The sequence below is a fragment of the Carcharodon carcharias genome, chromosome 13 (assembly GCF_017639515.1).
Source record: "Carcharodon carcharias isolate sCarCar2 chromosome 13, sCarCar2.pri, whole genome shotgun sequence".
NCBI classification, from domain to species: Eukaryota; Metazoa; Chordata; class Chondrichthyes; order Lamniformes; family Lamnidae; genus Carcharodon; species Carcharodon carcharias.
The window spans coordinates 76,664,003-76,681,247 of NC_054479.1; the positions used below are offsets into that span (position 1 = coordinate 76,664,003).

Sequence of the window (17,245 nt, forward strand, 5' to 3'; positions counted from 1 at the left end):
TAGGTTAACAGAATCCAAGCACCAGGTTTGTAAACTTAATAATAACTTTATTGAACAAACTCATTAACTAGCGGCAAAAGAAAGAAATATGAACTAATTTCTAACGCTATAACTTAAATCCCTATACACACACGTACAAGACACATAATACACAAAAACATTGATTTTAAGGGTGGGATAAAACAGTCCAATAGCACCAATTCCAGAGTCCAGGACTCGATGGGTTGATTTTGATCAATGTCTTCAGAATTCCTTTCAGTTCTTGTTCATGACAAGAGGTGGCCTTCCAGCACTTTCACTTTTTGGCTCACTGGTTGAGCACTTGCCTTTCAATGTCTCTGACAGTGATTTTGCCTTTTGCCCCTTGAGAGAGATTTCCTCAGAGAGAGAGTATGTTATAGAGATATGAGGAAAAGAGATTTTAGATATTTTCTCTTTGCAGGCCAGGCGCTTTATGCTCTGCTCCCTCACAAAACCCTGGTCACCTGGTCAGGAATCAGTTAAAATGCTGTTGTCAGGCAGCTCTCTTAGTTCAGGACTCCTTTCTGGAACCATCCTGTCTTTTATGGCACACCCTGTTCCAGGACTGCAACATTATATATACCTCTCATCCTGTTCCAGTGGACATGTCCTTTAAACTGCAGCCATTGTAATTCTAATCCATAGTCCAACAGAAAATAAAAAGACATGTTCTTTACAACAGTCACAAAAAGCTTAAAAGTGTAAAAAGCCTAGAGGAGCATAGAAAGTACAGGGGTGAAGTGAAAAAGGAAATGAGGAAAGCAAAGAGATGATACGAAAGATTATTGGCAGGTAAACTCAAAGAAAACCCAAAGATGTTTTACCAGTTTATTAAGAGCAAGAGAATTATTAAGGAAAGGGTAGGATCTATCAGAGATGTGCATGGCAACTTGTGTGTTGATGCTGAAGATGTGGACAGGGCTTTTGGGGAGTACTTTGTCTCTGTGAACATTGTATCATTATTTAAGAAGGGTACGAGGGATAAACCAAATAATTATCGGCTGGTCAGTCTGACTTCAGTGGCAGGCAAATTATTGGAATCAATTCTGAGACAAAAGATAAACTGTCACTTAGATTGATCAGGGGTAGTCAGCATGGTTTTGTTAGGGGAAGATCTTGCCTTACTAACCTAATATTTTTTAAGGAAGTAACAAGGAGGATTGATTGAGGGCAATGCAGTGAATGTTGTCTACATGGATGTTTGTAAGGCATTTTACAAGGGCCCACATGGCAGACTGGTCAGAAAGGTGAGATCCCGTAGGATACAGGGGAAGGTGGTGAATTGGATCTATAATTGGCTCAGCAACAGGAATCAAAGGGTAATGGTCAATGGAATGTGTTTGCGATTGGAAAGTGGTTTTCAGTGATTTGGTTGAGTGGGTGGAAAAGTGGCAAATGGAATTCAATCCAGAAAAATGTGAGGTAATGCGTTTGGGGAGGGCAAAAAAGCAAGGAATGCTCAATAAATGGGAGGATATTGAGAGGGGTTGAGGAAGTGAGAGATCTTGGAGTGCATGTTCACAGGTCCCTGAAGGTGGCAGGACAGGTGGATTAGGCGGTAAAGAAGGTGTTTAGGATGCTTTCCTTTATTGAAAAAGGCATAGAATACAAAAGCAGGGATGTAATGCTAGAACTGTATGAAATGCCTGTTAGGGCACAGCTGGAATTGTGTACAGTTCTGCTCACCACATTGCAGGAAGGACATATACGCTCTGGAGAGAGTACAGACGAGATTTACAAGAATGTTGCCAAGGCTGGAAAATTGCAGCGATGAGGAGAGATTGGATAGGCTAGGGTTGTTTTCCTTAGAACAGAGGAGGCAGAGGGATAACCTAATTGTGTACAGAATTATACAAGGCCTAGATAGGGTAGACAGGAAGGACCTGTTTCCCCTAGCTGAGGGGTCAATTACCAGGGGGCATAGATTTAAGGTGATTGGTAGAAGGATTAAAGAGGCTTGAGGAAAAACTTATTCCACCCAGAGGGTGGTGGGTGTCTGGAATTCACCGCCTAAATTGGTGGTTGAGGCTGAAACACTCCACTCATTTAAAAAAGGTACCTGGATCTGCATCTGAAATGCTGTAACCTGCAAGGCTACAGACCAGGGGCTGGAAAGTGGGATTAAAAATGAAGCGGCTAGTTTCTTTTTTTCACTTCTGGCTGATGCAGACACGATGGGCTGAATGGCTTCTTTCCGCGCTGTAACTTCTCTATGGTTTTTGACCTCCTTTGAAGACCTCACCTGGGAATTCTCTTCAGAAGTTGCTCCAATCAGACAGCATCAACAATGGTTCACCTCTCAGTTTGTCTCTCTCCCGAGATTCCATTCCCCTGGATTCCTGAGTATGCATTCAAACACCAACTCACAAGCACAGCATCAGCTCTTTGGCTGTGCCAGGCAGAATGCCACTGCTCAAAGGGACACCTTTGCCCCAAAGGCCGGCAGCACAGAGTCACCAACTTTCGGCTGCCTTCTTGGATCTCCAGAACTCCTTCTGAACCCTTTTCGATTAAAGTCTGCTACCTGCAGCCCTTTTCCTGTTTGGAGCCTGTTTCTCTGTTCCTTTTAACTGAACTGGGACCTCTTCCTGTCCCTGTCTCCTCCCTGGGACACTTGTCTTCCATGGCGCTCTGCTCCTGGTCACTGCTGTTTTTCTTCTTGCATAGGCATGCTGAGCCAAAAGAACATAAAATGCCAGTCTGTGCATGCGCACCCTGCACCCAGTTTGCACATACACAAAAGCTCCAATGTCCGTCGGGAGTTGAAGTTCCCACCCTCAGCCCTCGGAGTTAACATAAGTTTGACTTTCATAACAGTCTAAATAAGCTTCAGTTCATCAAATGGTTTAAAAGTAAAATCAAGGAGTTGGAAGAAAACCTGCCATATGCATCTCACTTTTGAGTTGCTGCAGTGCTGAGAATTAAAGTATAAAAATTAATGTCCATTTTATTGTGTGTGGAAAGCTATGGTAAACAATTAATTGATGTCGTACGTCTAACCATCTTCAGCTGCTTCATCAATGACCTTTCTTCCATCATAAGATCAGAAGTGGGGGTGTTCGCTGATGATTGGACAGTGTTCAGCACCATTTGCGGCTCCGCGCATACTGAAGCAGTCCTTGTCCAAATGCAGCAAGAACTGTACAATACCCAGGCTTGGGCTGCCAAGTGGCAAGTAACGCTCGTACCACATAAGTACCAGGCAATGACCATCTCCAACAAGAGAGATTCTAATCATCGCCCTTTGACGTTAAATGGCATTACCATCACTGAATCCCCCACTGTCAACATCCAGGGGATTACCATTTACCAGAAACTGAACTGGACTAGCCATATAAATACTGTGGCGACAAGAGCAGGTCAGAGGCTAAGAATCCTGCGGTGAGTCACTCAGCACCTGACTCCCCAAAGCCTGTCCACCATCTACAAGGCACAAGTCAGGAGTGTGATGGAATATTCTCTACTTGTCTGGATGACTGCTGCTCCAACAACACTCAAGAAGCTTAACACCATCCAGGACAAAGCAGCCCGTTTGGCACCCCATCCACAAACATTTGCTCTCTTCACCACCGATGCACGGTGGCAGCAGTGTGTACCATCTACAAGGTGCACTGCAGCAACCCAACAAGGCTCCTTATATAGCATCTTCCAAACCCATGACCACTACCATCTAGAAGGACAAGGACAGCAGACACATGGGAACACCACCACCTGGAAGTGTCCCTCCAAACCACTCACCATCCTGATTTCGTGATATATCGTCTTTCCTTCACTGTTACTGGGTCAAAATCCTGCAATTCCCTCCCTAACAGCACATGGACTGCAGCGGTTCAAGAAGGCAGTTCACCACCACCTTAAGGGCAGTTAGGGATGGGCAATAAATGCTGGCCCAGCCAGCAACACCCACATCCCATGAATAAATAAAAAAATGAAGGAACTAATGGAGCCATGTCTTAACATTTCTATTTACTGGTGGAGTTTCAGTGACTGGACTAACACACAAACATTTAGCCATCTGTCTCTACTGTTTCTTTGTATGTGAAATCTCGAATAAGATTTCTGATTGGTTTAATGCAGGCTGGTGTTCCAAATTTTCTGATTTTTCTATGGTTTAAAAAAATGTAACCAATCAGAAAGGTGATTTAAAAGTAAATTCAGCTCTCTGTCAGCTGCCTTCACAGTTTCAGCTTACAGCCCATCAAACAGAAAAATAAATCACTAAATTATAATTTAACTATGCATTATTTACCTGCAAATTCCTGACTGCACTCCTTCAGGCCTCATATGGACATTTCCTATTGACTGGCGAAGGTTTATGTCCCTGCCCTGGACACCTTGCTGCTGATTTGTTCCTTGGTTTGCATTGCCCTGATTTCTGATGATAGCACTTGCCTAACATTCAATGCAGCGGTTCAAGAAGGCAGCTCACCACCACCACCTCATAAGAACTAGGAGCAAGAGTAGGCAATTCAGCCCCTCGAATCTGCCCCGCCATTCAATACAATCATGGCTGATCTCATTTAGGCCTCGACTCCAATTTCCCGCCCTCTCCCCATAAACCTTCAGCCCGTTACTAATTAAAAATCTGTCACCCTCCTCCTCAAATTTATTCAGCGTCCCGGCATCCACTGCACTTTGAGGTAGTGAATTCCACAGATTCATGACCCTTTGAGAAAAGTAATTTCTCCTCATCTCTGATTTAAATCTACCACCCCTTAGCCTAAAACTATGGCCTCTCATTCTAGAATGCCCCACAAGGAAACATCCTCTCCACGTCTACTTTGTCTATCCCCTTTAGCATCTTCTATACCTCAATTAGATCTCCTCTCATCTTCTAAACTCTAGTGAATATAGGCCTACACTGCTCAATCTCTCCTCATAAGACAAGCCCCGCATCTCTGGATCAATCTAGTGAACCTCCCCTGAACCGCCTCCAATGCAACTACATCCTTCCTCAAGTAAGGGGACCAAAACTATGCACAGTACTCCAGGTGCAGTCTCACCAATGCCTTGTACAGTTGCAACAACACTTCCCTATTTTTATACTCTATTCCTTTAGCCATAAATGCCAAAATTCCATTTGCCGCCTTTATTACCTGCTGTACCTTTATACCAGCTTTCAGCTATTCATGCACGAGGACACCCAGATCCCTCTGCACTGATGCATTCTGAAGTTTCTCTCTATTTAAGTAATAAATCACCTTTTTATTCTTCCAACCAAAATGGATAACTTCACACTTATCCACATTAAACTCCATCTGCCAAGTTTTGGTCCATTCACCTAACCTGTCCATATCAAGGCAATTAGGGATGGGCAATAAATGCTGCCCTAGCCAGCAACACCCACATCCCATGAATGAATGAATGAATGAATGAATGAATGATAAAAACTTCCTTGCACACACCCTCCTGTTTACCTCCATTCTTCTGTCTGTGAACAGCAGTGCAAGAGATGTGCTGGAGTTAAGGGGCTTTTATTGAATAAGAGTTCTTACAGGTGTGTGGGTCAGTCATTAGATAATTGGCAAAAGAGCTAGAGGGGGATAGATCTATGCAGTGAGTTATGATGATCTGAATTGCAGGGATGGTGGAGGAGACTTGATTGTCCCTTTCGAAAGGGAATTGGATAAGCACTTAAAAAGGGAAGATTTGCAGGACTATGGTGAAAGAGTAGGAGTGAGAGTAATTAGCTAGCTCTTTCAAAGAGCTGGCACAGGCATGATGGGCTGAATGGAATGTTAAATGATTCTAAATAGCCTCTGCAGCAATTTTTATCACTCACTTGCTTTTTTCAGTTGTAACATTGCTGAGGAGAGTGTGAAGTGTCACTGCACCACCCCACCCCCACCTCCCACCCCAAACAAGCATAAATGCCAATTGAGAGGATAATTGCTGTTGTTTCTTGCACTGGTGAGGTCGCAGCAGGAGGACTCTCCTGGCTTGGGTGCTCTTATATAGGGGGGGGATGTGAGAGCTCAAAGAAGTTGTCAAGAAATGGTCCTCAGATGATCGCTTTCTTGAAATTATCACAAGCTTTGAACAGGAGAGTTGATAGAATGACTGAACGTGATTGTTTCCACTTTTAGGAGTTATCTTGCTTTATCACAAGATGTTACGAAGTGGTGATGAATATTGTTCAACAGCTGGCTTCACTCTACACTAGCAATAAGTAAGTGAACTCTCCATTGTATCTTAGTACACTAGGTAATTGCAATGAGTGAAGAAAGAGTGAAATACTTTATTGTGTTTTAAAAATGTTGCCTGCACTTTGTGATCGAGGTGAGGGATGTTGGTGCTGGTGAATGGAATACTTTTCCACATTAACACCTAAGGTCTCCCTCGAAAGTTCAGGAGTTGCATTCTGCCTCTACAATGTATTTTAATCTCATTTTTTACACACAAATGTTACATTCTATTTCCCACATCAGCCGCCCTGAGGCCTCTGAGCAGAAATATTTGTGCTAGTATCAAATTAGCTACAACTTGTATGCTGTGGATTTAAAAGATTATCAAGAGTTGTATGCTGTGGACTCAAACCAGAAATAACAAGATCAGAATTGCCTTCAACAAATTTAGTGTGTTTCTGTAAATACACAGCACCTGGAAAGAAACAAGGCAGGGGGTAGCATTTCAACAGCAAGTGTTGTATTTCCAGTGTTTGATGTTTGTATTTGATTTTCAGTATCTGCCATTCCTTTTAATTGCACAAATCCTGAAAAATGTTTTTCATAGGATTCTTACAGAAGCAATGAGGACTCTTTCATCCAATGTAGGAATAAGTTAAGTCAGTTATAATCTGCTGCAAATGTCACTTAATTGTGCATAATAGCCTCTTGTGAGAAATTAACTATTTGTCTTAATTTTGAACTTCGGTGTTACCAAAGTTTTTCTTCTCCTTAGAACTGCATCGAAAGTCATAGAAACGACTGGGGTTCATTTCCAGGTGAGGAGTTAAAATAAAAATAGTCTAGATTAGCATTTCCTTTGATTACAGTTTAACAACAACTCATTTTTAAATAAGTCACTTGATTTTTTTTTTATTCATTCATGGGATATGAATGTCATAGGCAAAGCCAGCATTTGTTGGCCATCCCTAATTGCCATTGAGTAGTCAATGGTGAGCGCTTTCTTGAACCGCTGCAGTGTTGGTGCACTGAGTATTGTTAGGAAGGGAGTTCCAGGCTTTGATCCAGAGACAGCGATATCATTCCAAGTCCGGATGGTGTGTGACTTGGCAAGGGAACTTGCAGGCGATGGTGGTCTCTTGTATTTGCTGCCCTTGCCCTTGGAAGAAGTCAGAGGTTTGGAAGGTGCGGTTGAAGGAGGCTTGGCAATTTACTGCAGTCCATCTTGTAGATGATGCACACTGCAATGGTGGTGGACTGAGTGAATGTTTAAGGTGGCATTGGGGTGCTGATCAAGTAGGTTGCTTTGTCCTGGACGGTCTCAAGCCTCTTGAGTGCCGTTGGAGCCACACTCATCCAGGCAAGCAGAGAGAGTATTCCATCCCACTCCTGACTTGTGCCATGTAAATAGTAGACAGGCTTTGGGGAGTTACATGGTGCAATTCCCAGCCTCTGACCTCTTGTAGCCACAGTATTTAAGTGACTCATCCAGTTATGTTTCTGGTCCATGGTAACATCCACCCCACCCCCAGCTGGAGAGGGATTCAATGATGGCAATGTTGTTGAATGTCAAAGGGAGATGGTTAGATTCTCTCGTTGGAGATAGTCATTGTCTGCACTTGTGTGGCCATTCGTTATTTGCTTCTTATCAGCCTAAGCCTGAATATTTTTCTAGTCTTGCTAGAACAACTGCATTAATACCTGAGGAGTTGCAAATGGCACTGTGCAGTCATCAGCAAATGTCCCCACTTATGCTGGAGGAAGGTCACTGATAAAGCAGCTGAAGATGGCTGGGTCTAGCTTACCACCCTGAGGAATGCTAAAATGATGACCTCCAACAGCCACAACAACCTTTGTACTTGGTATGAAACCTACCAATGGAGAGTTTCCCCTTAATTGCTATTAAGTTCAATTTAACTAGGGCTCTTTGATGCTATATTTGGTCAGATGCTGCCTTGATGTCAAGGGCAGTCACTCCCTTCCTCTGGAATTCAGTTCTTTTGTCTGTGTTTGAATCAAGGCGAGATCTGGAGCATAGCCCTGTTGAAGTCCAATTTGGTGAGTAAGTGCCACTTGACAGCGCTGTCAACTATGCCTTCCATCACTTTCCTAATGACTGAGAGTAGACTGATGGGGTGGTAATTGGCTGGTTTGAATTTATCCTGCTTTCTGTGGGCAAGACATTGCTGGGCACTTTTCCATATTGTTGTTTGGAGGCTGGTGTTGTAGTTGTACTGGAACAAGTTGGTTGCCTTCTGTTTGAATGTGGAGATAGTATCTTTGTGCAGTAATGTTGTAATTGTGTATAAATGCATACTTTGCAGACTGTATATGAACACCTAGGAGAGCTGCTGGCAGTTCTCCTCACTTTGGATGAAATAATCGTGAATCATGTTACCTTGAAGGACCACTGGATCATGTACAAAAGGTTAGAATGTGAAGTATAAAATAAGAAGCAAATTATATCACTAACTTAAATCATTTAGTACACAGGCAGATCACGTTTGTCTACTAATTTGCCATGTCTTAATGTTAGGGCATGGTCTGGATCTGATTCAGTGCATGGTTTAATTCTCATCTTGAATAGCCTTTTGAGGAGGGCATGTAGATCAATCTAGAGGTTTCTACACAACCAAAAAATGTGAGAACAGGTCAGCCAGGCCATTTTCTCTAACAGTTAGCTGTCCTGTAGCATGGTGTTGGGCTGTCTTTCCCTTGTCATAGCTGGGACCAGTGTCCTTTCTTAAGCTGCATGGCAGTGTAATGATCCATCGAGTGCCGCACATTTAATTATTAGAGCTGCACACATGCTGCTGGTTAAATTAAGTTTACTGCTACTCTAATCCATGAGCAAAGAACTGGTAGATACCCTCATGACATGAAATTAATATATGAAAGCCGAGGCTGACATGATTACTTAAGTGAAATTAACAGCCAAAATTCATTTGTGTCAGTTCTTGGAGCTCAAAGCTTTCACTCAGCACTTGTCTTTCCTGCTCGCTGCTTCTCCCCCCGACCCCCCACCCTCCTGCTTGCAGTGCCTCTTGCTCACTTCCTTACTTTCACTGTCCCACTCACGAGTCCATAATTATAGCAATGGGTCAGGAGAGGGAAGAGGCGAGAGGAAGAAGCAGCAACAGAGAAGCAGTGAACAAGTGGGAGGGAGAGGCAGTGGCAAATGGAAGGTTCGGGGGAGGGAGGTGGCTAGTCAGGAGGGAGGCAGTGAGCGGGAGGGTCAGGGAGAGAAATGGCAAGTGGATGAGGGTCAGAGACAGAAGTGGTGAGCAGGTGGGGAGGGAGGCCAGGAGGGGCAGTGGGCAGGAGGTAAGTTGAAAGAGTTATTTAGATTTCTTAAATTATTAAGAGTTAGTAAGAGGACTTTTGGGCCAGATAATATCACTGATCTATTCATCCTGTTGCAGCTGGTTTTGTAGAATGATTAAGGGAAGATTGATCCTCAAGCATTCAACATATTAAAAGCACTAGGGCATTTCTAGGGAGTTTAAGAGTTTGAATTCCTAGCCCTGATTTGCCAAAGAACACCACACAGTTTCATGTGTTATTTCATGGCACATTTTAAACTATGCATACTTCCAAATACTGCCTCCCCCAATTCACTTTTGTATGCATTGTGAGAGAGACGGTTTACATTTCAAAACGATGAACCCAGTTTATTACTTCACAATTCATAGATTTTTAATCTAAAAAACTGTAGATGGAATAAATGCCACTATTTCCCCAAAAACAGTCTCACTCCTTTCTGGAATTCTATTCTGTCTTCGCAACCTCTCTTTCTCAGTTCCCAGATGTAGTTTCCCCCTTCAATATTCACTTAATTTACAGGGCAATGTGTCTCTCTGATCTTGACCCTCCAGTTTGCTAGTGTCAACCTCTCCAAATTCAGACACTTTACCTCTGCCTGATTGTTTGCTGATGTGAAGAAATGACTGAGCTATTTTCCTCACTATTCATAAGAGTTTTAAGTAAACACTCAAGCTGAAAAATAAGAGTTGCCTTTTCCACATACCTGTCAATTCAAAAGGCAAGCCTCCTTAGCTATTTCTATTTTGAGCTTGTTAAATTGAAATAGAAGATCCTTGTCTTGAACCAATGCTACCAATTCAACTCACTTTCTATCAAATGACTAAAATACTAGCTACAGTTTGAAAACTAACAAATACCTCTCATGTATGGTTATTGTACTGAACTTAAAACCCAGAGGTGGTAAGTTCAAATGCCACCATGGTAAATTTAAAATTGAATTCAGTAAGCCTGGTAATTTGTAGACTAGCATGTTACCATGTCAAAGGCAGGGGTGGTATTTTTTTCTTCCATACCTATGGCAACTTTAAAAAAAAAAAATGCATATTTTTGTTGTGTCTACTTGTGGCGCACATCCACACATTACCTTGACATTGATGCACGTAACAAAATTCATTCCACATGTAGATGGAAAAGGTTGGAGGGAATGTTTCTAGGGAGAGTTTTATAATATAGGGGAACTGAAGAGGAACATATGATCGGAATTGTTTGATGTAAAAAGACCAAGGTCCATCTATTTTTTGATTTCTATCCTGGCGGTCTTGCTAATGGAGTTATTGACTAATCATATTAATTAATCTCTATCAATTAGTCTACAACAGAGCCAGATATGAGGTAAGGAAACAAACCCCATGAACTGTGGGAACCATAGGTCCAAATTAACTGTTCCTCCCAAGCCATGCTACACTTGCCACATATGTCTCATGTTGCATCTCAAAATATTCTTAGAGGAAGAAAAGTAAAACTGCAGAGTGAATATCTCCATCTCTAAGTAACTCTTCACTTTTGTAACCATTCAACCAATTACTCTTCTGAATAGCTAACTTCTTTAAACTTGTGCTGTTGAGTGTGGTTATAGTACTGTAAAGTGGTGCTGCTGAGCTGTGGCTCCAAGGAAGCAATCAGTGTACAAGCTAACCTAGATAGATATGTTCATTGTTCTTTAGTTTGCATTCCTGAAATTTGTTCGGAATTCAAGACATAGTCATATCTCATAGTCATACTTATTCCTCAGTTGGGCAAGTAGGTTACTTGCAAGGTTTCATATTTGCGAATATTTACAGCTGCGTTTTTGATGATTTTTAGGTTGCTGAAATCGGTCCACCATAATCCATCGAAATTTGGAATTGCTGAGGAAAAGCTGAAACCATTTGAGAAATTGCTGTTGAAGTTGGAGGGTCAGTTGTTGGATGGCATGATTTTTCAGGTCAGGGGATATTTGATTATAATTGATCACCAATACAAAATAATTGAAGTACATTACAAACAAAAATAAATTTGATTAGATGTAAACAAAGTGCAGTATTAGCCCCTAACTTAATATTCTGAAGCAGCTTGTCATAGCTCACATATATGGGATGACATGTTCTCACAATCACTTTGGTATTGAATGTGTTCATTCTGTAGGCCTGTGTTGAACAGCAATTTGATACGAGGAATGAACCAACCTCAGTCTCAAAAAATAGCACGTTTGCAGAAGAGTTTGCCCATAATATTCGCACTATTTTCACCAGTGCAGAATCCAAGCTTGGTAAGATCTTGTTGCACTTCAAAGTATAAGGGCTGGTTTTCTTGAATGTGTAATTGAGCCACCACTCCATCTCTTTCCCTGGCCACTCTGAGGCTGAACCAGACCATTTGTAATCATGGTGTTTGTTTTGACCCTGAACTCACCTTCCAATCTGACATCCTCCACCAGTAAGACCGCCTACTTCCACCTCCAAAACACCACTGGCCTAAACTCAATCCATCTGGTGAAATCCTCAGTCGGTCATTATGGCACAGAAAGAGGTCGTTGAGCCCGTGCTGGCTCTCTGTATAGCAATTTAGTAAGTTGCATTTCCTGTCTGTCCCCATAGCCCTGCATTTATTTCCTTCAAGTGCCCATCCAGTTTCCTTTTGAAATCATTAATCATCTCTGCTTTCACCACCCTCGTAAACAGAGTTCCAGATCATTACCATTGCTGCGTAAAATAAGTTGTTCCTCACAACCCCCTGTATTTCTTGCTCAAAATCTTAAATTTCTGTCCGTTAGCTCTTATAGCATTAGCTGATGGGAATAGTTTCTTTGTCTGCCTATTTAAACCTGTCATAACCTTGTATACCTTGATCACATCTCTCCTCTTCAATTGCCATTGCTCCAACTGCATCTTTTCCAACATAATCTTGTAACTAAATTCATTAGTTCCTGTAACCATTCTGATAAATCTTTTCTGCACACGCTCAAGCACCCTTATGTCCTTCCAAATGTGCGGTGAACAGAACTGGAAACAATTCTCTAGCTGTGGCCTAACCAGGGTTTTTTCTAAAAGATTCAACATAACTGCTTTTGTACTCTATGGATCCCAAAATCCCATATACTTTGCCAACTACTTTCTCAATATGCTCTACCACCTTCAAAGATCTATGCACATGCACACCCAGATCCCTCTGTCTCTGCACACTCTTTAGAACTGTGCAATTAAATTTATATTGTCTTTCCCTTTTCCCTGTGCCAAAATGCATCACCTTTCACTTCTCTATTAAATTCCATCTGCCACTTAGTCACCCATTTTGCCAGCCTATCCATATCCTGTTACAGTTGATTGGTATTATCCACAATGTAGGCCACTCTTCAAAATTTAGCTCATTGACAAGGTTTTAACTTTTATTCTGTATTCCAATATCTTAGTCATTATTTCATTATTGTATCTATACATTTATAAAATATATCGAAAAAATCCCTTGTCGATCAAAAATATGTCCAACTCAGCCGTGAATAAATTCAATCACCCAGCCTCCACTGCTCTCTGGGGAAGAGAATTCCACATATTAATAACCCTCAGAAAAAATATTTCTCCTCACCTCCATCTTAAAAGGGAGATCTCTTATTCTTAAACTGTGTCCCCTAGTTCTGGTCTCCCCCATGAATGGAAGCATCCTCCTGGTAACCACCCTGTCAAGTCCCCTCAGGATCTTATATGTTTCGATAAGATCACCTCTCGTTCTTCTCAACTGCAATGGGGATAGGCTCAAACAGCTCAACCTTTCTTCATAGGAAAAGCCCTTCATCCCAAGAATGAGTTAAGTAAACCTTCTCTGAACTGCTAACACAATTATATCTTTTTTTCAAATAAGGAGACCAAAACTGTACACAATATTCCAAATGTGTTCTCCCCAATGGCCCGTACAGCTGTAGTAAAACTTTCCCACTTTTATATTCCATTGCCTTCCTAATCATTGCTGTACCTGCATACTAACTTTTTGTGTCTCATGTATCAAGACACCCAGCTCCCTCTGTGCCACTGAGTTCTGCAATCTCTCTCTATTTAAATAGTATACTGCTTTTATTTTCTTCCTGCCAAGGTGGACAAGTTCACATTTTCCCACATTATACTCCATCTGCCACATTTTTGCCCACTCAATATCTATCTATGTCTGTTTACAGACTCTACTGTGAAACTGCGGTGGCTAGTTGGTAAGAAAGAAAGAAACCAAGCCTTTAATATTCCAGAGCTTTATTCCAACTGACATAAAACTCCATCTGATCATCACCTGTTTCCTCTCTTTATTTTTTCTTGCGCAGGGGCCATGCTAATCTTCTCTGTATCGTTCCAATTTTAGTATATGTGCTCCCAGTGGTGTGCTTAACCAATGAATCTCTCATTACTAACTTAATCACTTGTTGACTATTGACTATTTCCTATCCTAACAGATTCCCCTTTTTTTCTTAAAATGAAAGTAATCCTTAAGTGGAACAAAGAAATGAAAGTGAAAATGAAATGAAAATTAACCTTCCCTGTTCCTCCTTTTTTAAAAAAAAAGTACAAAAATGTCTCAATCTTTTTTCCTTTCTAGTTCCTCATATCAACAGATTCTCTTTGAGAATCCCCAATAATTTCTTAGAGATTGCACCTCTAAGATTGTTTCAGTCAGACAATTGATGGCTAGTTTCAACCCATTTGAGCTTCGAGATTTCCTTGTTCTCTAACATTTGTTTTAAACTTGCAATATCAATTGGTAATTTTTTCATTAACGCACTTTGTAGAATGCACATTATCACAAAGTGACCTAATGTCAATGCATTCAATAGGTTTTGTACCTGAATCTTTTTTTTTTAGAATTTCTTCCAGTACCTTTGATTCACAAAATGCCACATTTACCACCTCAACAGGAGTGAGTGTTTCTGCTGCCAAAGTATTCTTTACTACCCTCCGTATCTTTTTAGCCTCCCATGCCAAAGGGCAACATTTACCTCTCTTGCCCCATAAGAAATGTTATAAATCCTCCTGTGCTTGAAAACCCATCAGAGGTTTGCATAAGAAGTATCACTAAAAACAATTAGTTTCATGTTCCTAGCGTCACCCAAAGTTGGGAATTTCAGCAATTCTTCATTTTTAACTTTTTCAATGTTTGCCCAAATATTGTCTTCAGCCTTATGATTGTTCTTTATAGTGCTCAATTCTAAAACATCAAAACTGACACCTGGCCTTGTTTGTATCTCCATCCAAATCAGTTGCCTGATTAGACTTCTCAGTTCCTCCACTTCAGTTTTGGAAGCCGCTGTATATTTTTGTGAGGCCCTATCATGACTAACTGCGATGGGATTAACTTACTCCAAATAGGATTGCTGATGAAAAGTGTCTGTGCCTGATTTCCAGCCGGATATATTTAAAGGCCCAAGAGGCCTGACTTCCAATCTTGAACTCTGTTCTAAGCCCACTAATGACACTCTTTTCAAATTCATTACTCCCGCCCGCCCCACAAAAAGTCATCTACATGCATTGTGAAAATGCTGAAAAGTCTCCCCCATCATGCCAACAAAATATTGCCGGATCTGCTTTCAACCGAAAACAGCCCAATATTAGTAAAACAGACCTCACAGAGAAATACCAAACTCTGGAAGCATCATTTAAACAATTTACACATATATTTAACTTCCAGAGTGCCCCATCTGCATTTGGCGCATCCTTTGGAGGGTGGAGAACAACTTCTCTTTGAAGCTGGTTTTCCTGCAAAAAGGCAGCTTTAGTATCAATTGATTTGCTTTCCCAAGAATGTGTTGCTAACCGAGCCAAGAGGATCTTTGAAATTACCTTTCCTGCTGTAGGTGAATCCACTCATATCTTGGTCATCTAATTTTTCTTCAAAACGTCATGCCACAAGTCGGGACTTAGCCTTAAGTCCCATCGGGGAGCACCTTTGCCATGCATATCCAGTGTGATAGGGCTGGCTGTTCCATAAAGGCACCTCTGTGTACACCTTAAATTTTCTCCAGCAGTGTAATTCTTGCTGTTTGGCATCTTTTATTAACTTGTCTTCTAATTTGCTCGAAGCCACTAAGACTTCTCGATCACATGGGCTTCTGCTCCTTGTAGCATTCCTGATCTGTGCCATATTCCTTGATAAATTATGCCTTCTGTTTCGTTCTGGACTGCTACTGTTTGATGATCTCCTAATGTTAACAGATTTTCTTTCAACAGTTCATGACCCCTTCCTAGGGGCATGTTCACCCCCACTACCCAAACTCTCACTGTTTTCTTGCCTTCCATTTCTGCACTTCACGTCCCCAATCCATGGGCCTAACCCCTGCCCCTTACCTCGTACATTTAACCAGTTTTTGTATTTTCCAGTGGCTTTCCCTGCTCTACCTAAAATCTTTGCATCCCTCCATTAACTGGCCCCTTCTGGCAATTATGTAACTCTAGTGCCAGCTTTTGGCAGTTGTCTTCTGGGACAAATCGCCTCACCTTGTTCGTCAAAATTACTATGTCCATCTTCAGACACCCTGTCGATTGCAGCAATCTGGTCCTCACAATTATTCAACGTATGGGTATGAAAAGTACATGGTTCTTCATCACTTTCTGGATGTGCAAGCTTGTAATCTGTGCTAACTAACCTCGATGAGTGTACCCGAATAGTCTGCCTCCCATGCTGTAAAATGACTGTTTTACCATCTTTATCAATAACCTTTCCTGGGCCTTTCCACTCTTCCAGCCCTTCTGTTTTATAATACATCATGTCTCCCTGATTGAAAATTATTTCTGATGGCAGTACATTTTTTCTTAAGTCTTGCCGAACTCTTTCTGAAACTTTGGCATTCAAATTCTTTTTTCAATTAATTTGCGGGATGTGGGATTCACTGGCTGTGCCAGCATTTCTTGCCCATCCCGAGTTGCCTTTGAGAAGGTGGTGGTGAGCTGCCTTGAACCGCTGCAGTCCATGTAGTGTAGGTACACCCACAGTGCTGTTAGGAAGGGAGTTCCAGGATTTTGACCCAGCCACAGTGAAGGAGCGATGATATATTTCCAAGTCAGGATGGTGAGTGACTTGGACTTCCAAAGATGGTGGTGTTCCCATGTATCTACTGCCCTTGTCCTTCCAGATGGTAGCAGTCATGGGTTTGAAAGGTGCTGTCTAATGAACCTTGGTGAATTCCTGCAGTGCATCTTGTACATGGTACACACTGCTGCTACTGTGCCTCGTTGGTGGAGGGAGTGGATGTTTGTGGATATGGTGCCAATCGAGCAGGCTGCTTTGCCCTGGACAGTGTCAAGCTTCTTGTGTGTTGTGGGAGTAGCACTCATCCAGGCAAGTGAGGAGTGTTCCATCACACTCCTGACTTGTGCCTTGTAGATGGTGGATAGACTTTGGGGAGTCAGGAGGTGAGTTACTTTACCTAAGATTCCTAGCCTCTGACCTGCTCTTGTAGCCACAGTGTTTATATGGCTGGTTCAGTTCAGTTTCTGGTCAATGGTAACTCCCAGGATATTGATTGGGGATTCAGTGATGCTCAGAAAAAATGGAGCTAATTGTAGTTCCTTCCTAAACTGGGAGACGATCACTCATAACTGAAGGAATTTTTACCACCAAAAATCAACCTTAATGAACTGTAGCCTCCGACCATCTGCAGTGAATTCTTAACATGCACGACCCATGCTAGGGCACATGTTAATTTATAGCTTGGTCAATCCGCCAAAATTTTACAAAGCACCTCATCTATCGCCGCGTGATTCCTTTCGCACACCCCATTGCTAAAAGGGCTTTATTCGTTACTATTATATTCATATTTTTACACA

General features: G+C 41.8%; 1 protein-coding gene and 1 pseudogene across 2 annotated transcripts in view; one reads left to right on the plus strand and one right to left on the minus strand.

Annotated features, from left to right (window-relative positions):
• The window catches only part of washc4 (WASH complex subunit 4), a 136,466-nt gene that overhangs the window by 24,459 nt on the left and 94,762 nt on the right, over window positions 1–17,245 (plus strand). For both annotated transcript variants that reach the window (XM_041203248.1, XM_041203249.1), the window contains exons 7-11: window positions 6,108–6,190; window positions 6,922–6,964; window positions 8,471–8,574; window positions 11,274–11,394; window positions 11,595–11,718. In XM_041203248.1, the coding sequence (XP_041059182.1) occupies window positions 6,108–6,190; window positions 6,922–6,964; window positions 8,471–8,574; window positions 11,274–11,394; window positions 11,595–11,718 (475 nt within the window). The remainder of the gene's footprint in view (window positions 1–6,107; window positions 6,191–6,921; window positions 6,965–8,470; window positions 8,575–11,273; window positions 11,395–11,594; window positions 11,719–17,245) is intronic.
• LOC121286572 lies at window positions 13,716–13,813 on the minus strand (annotated as a pseudogene).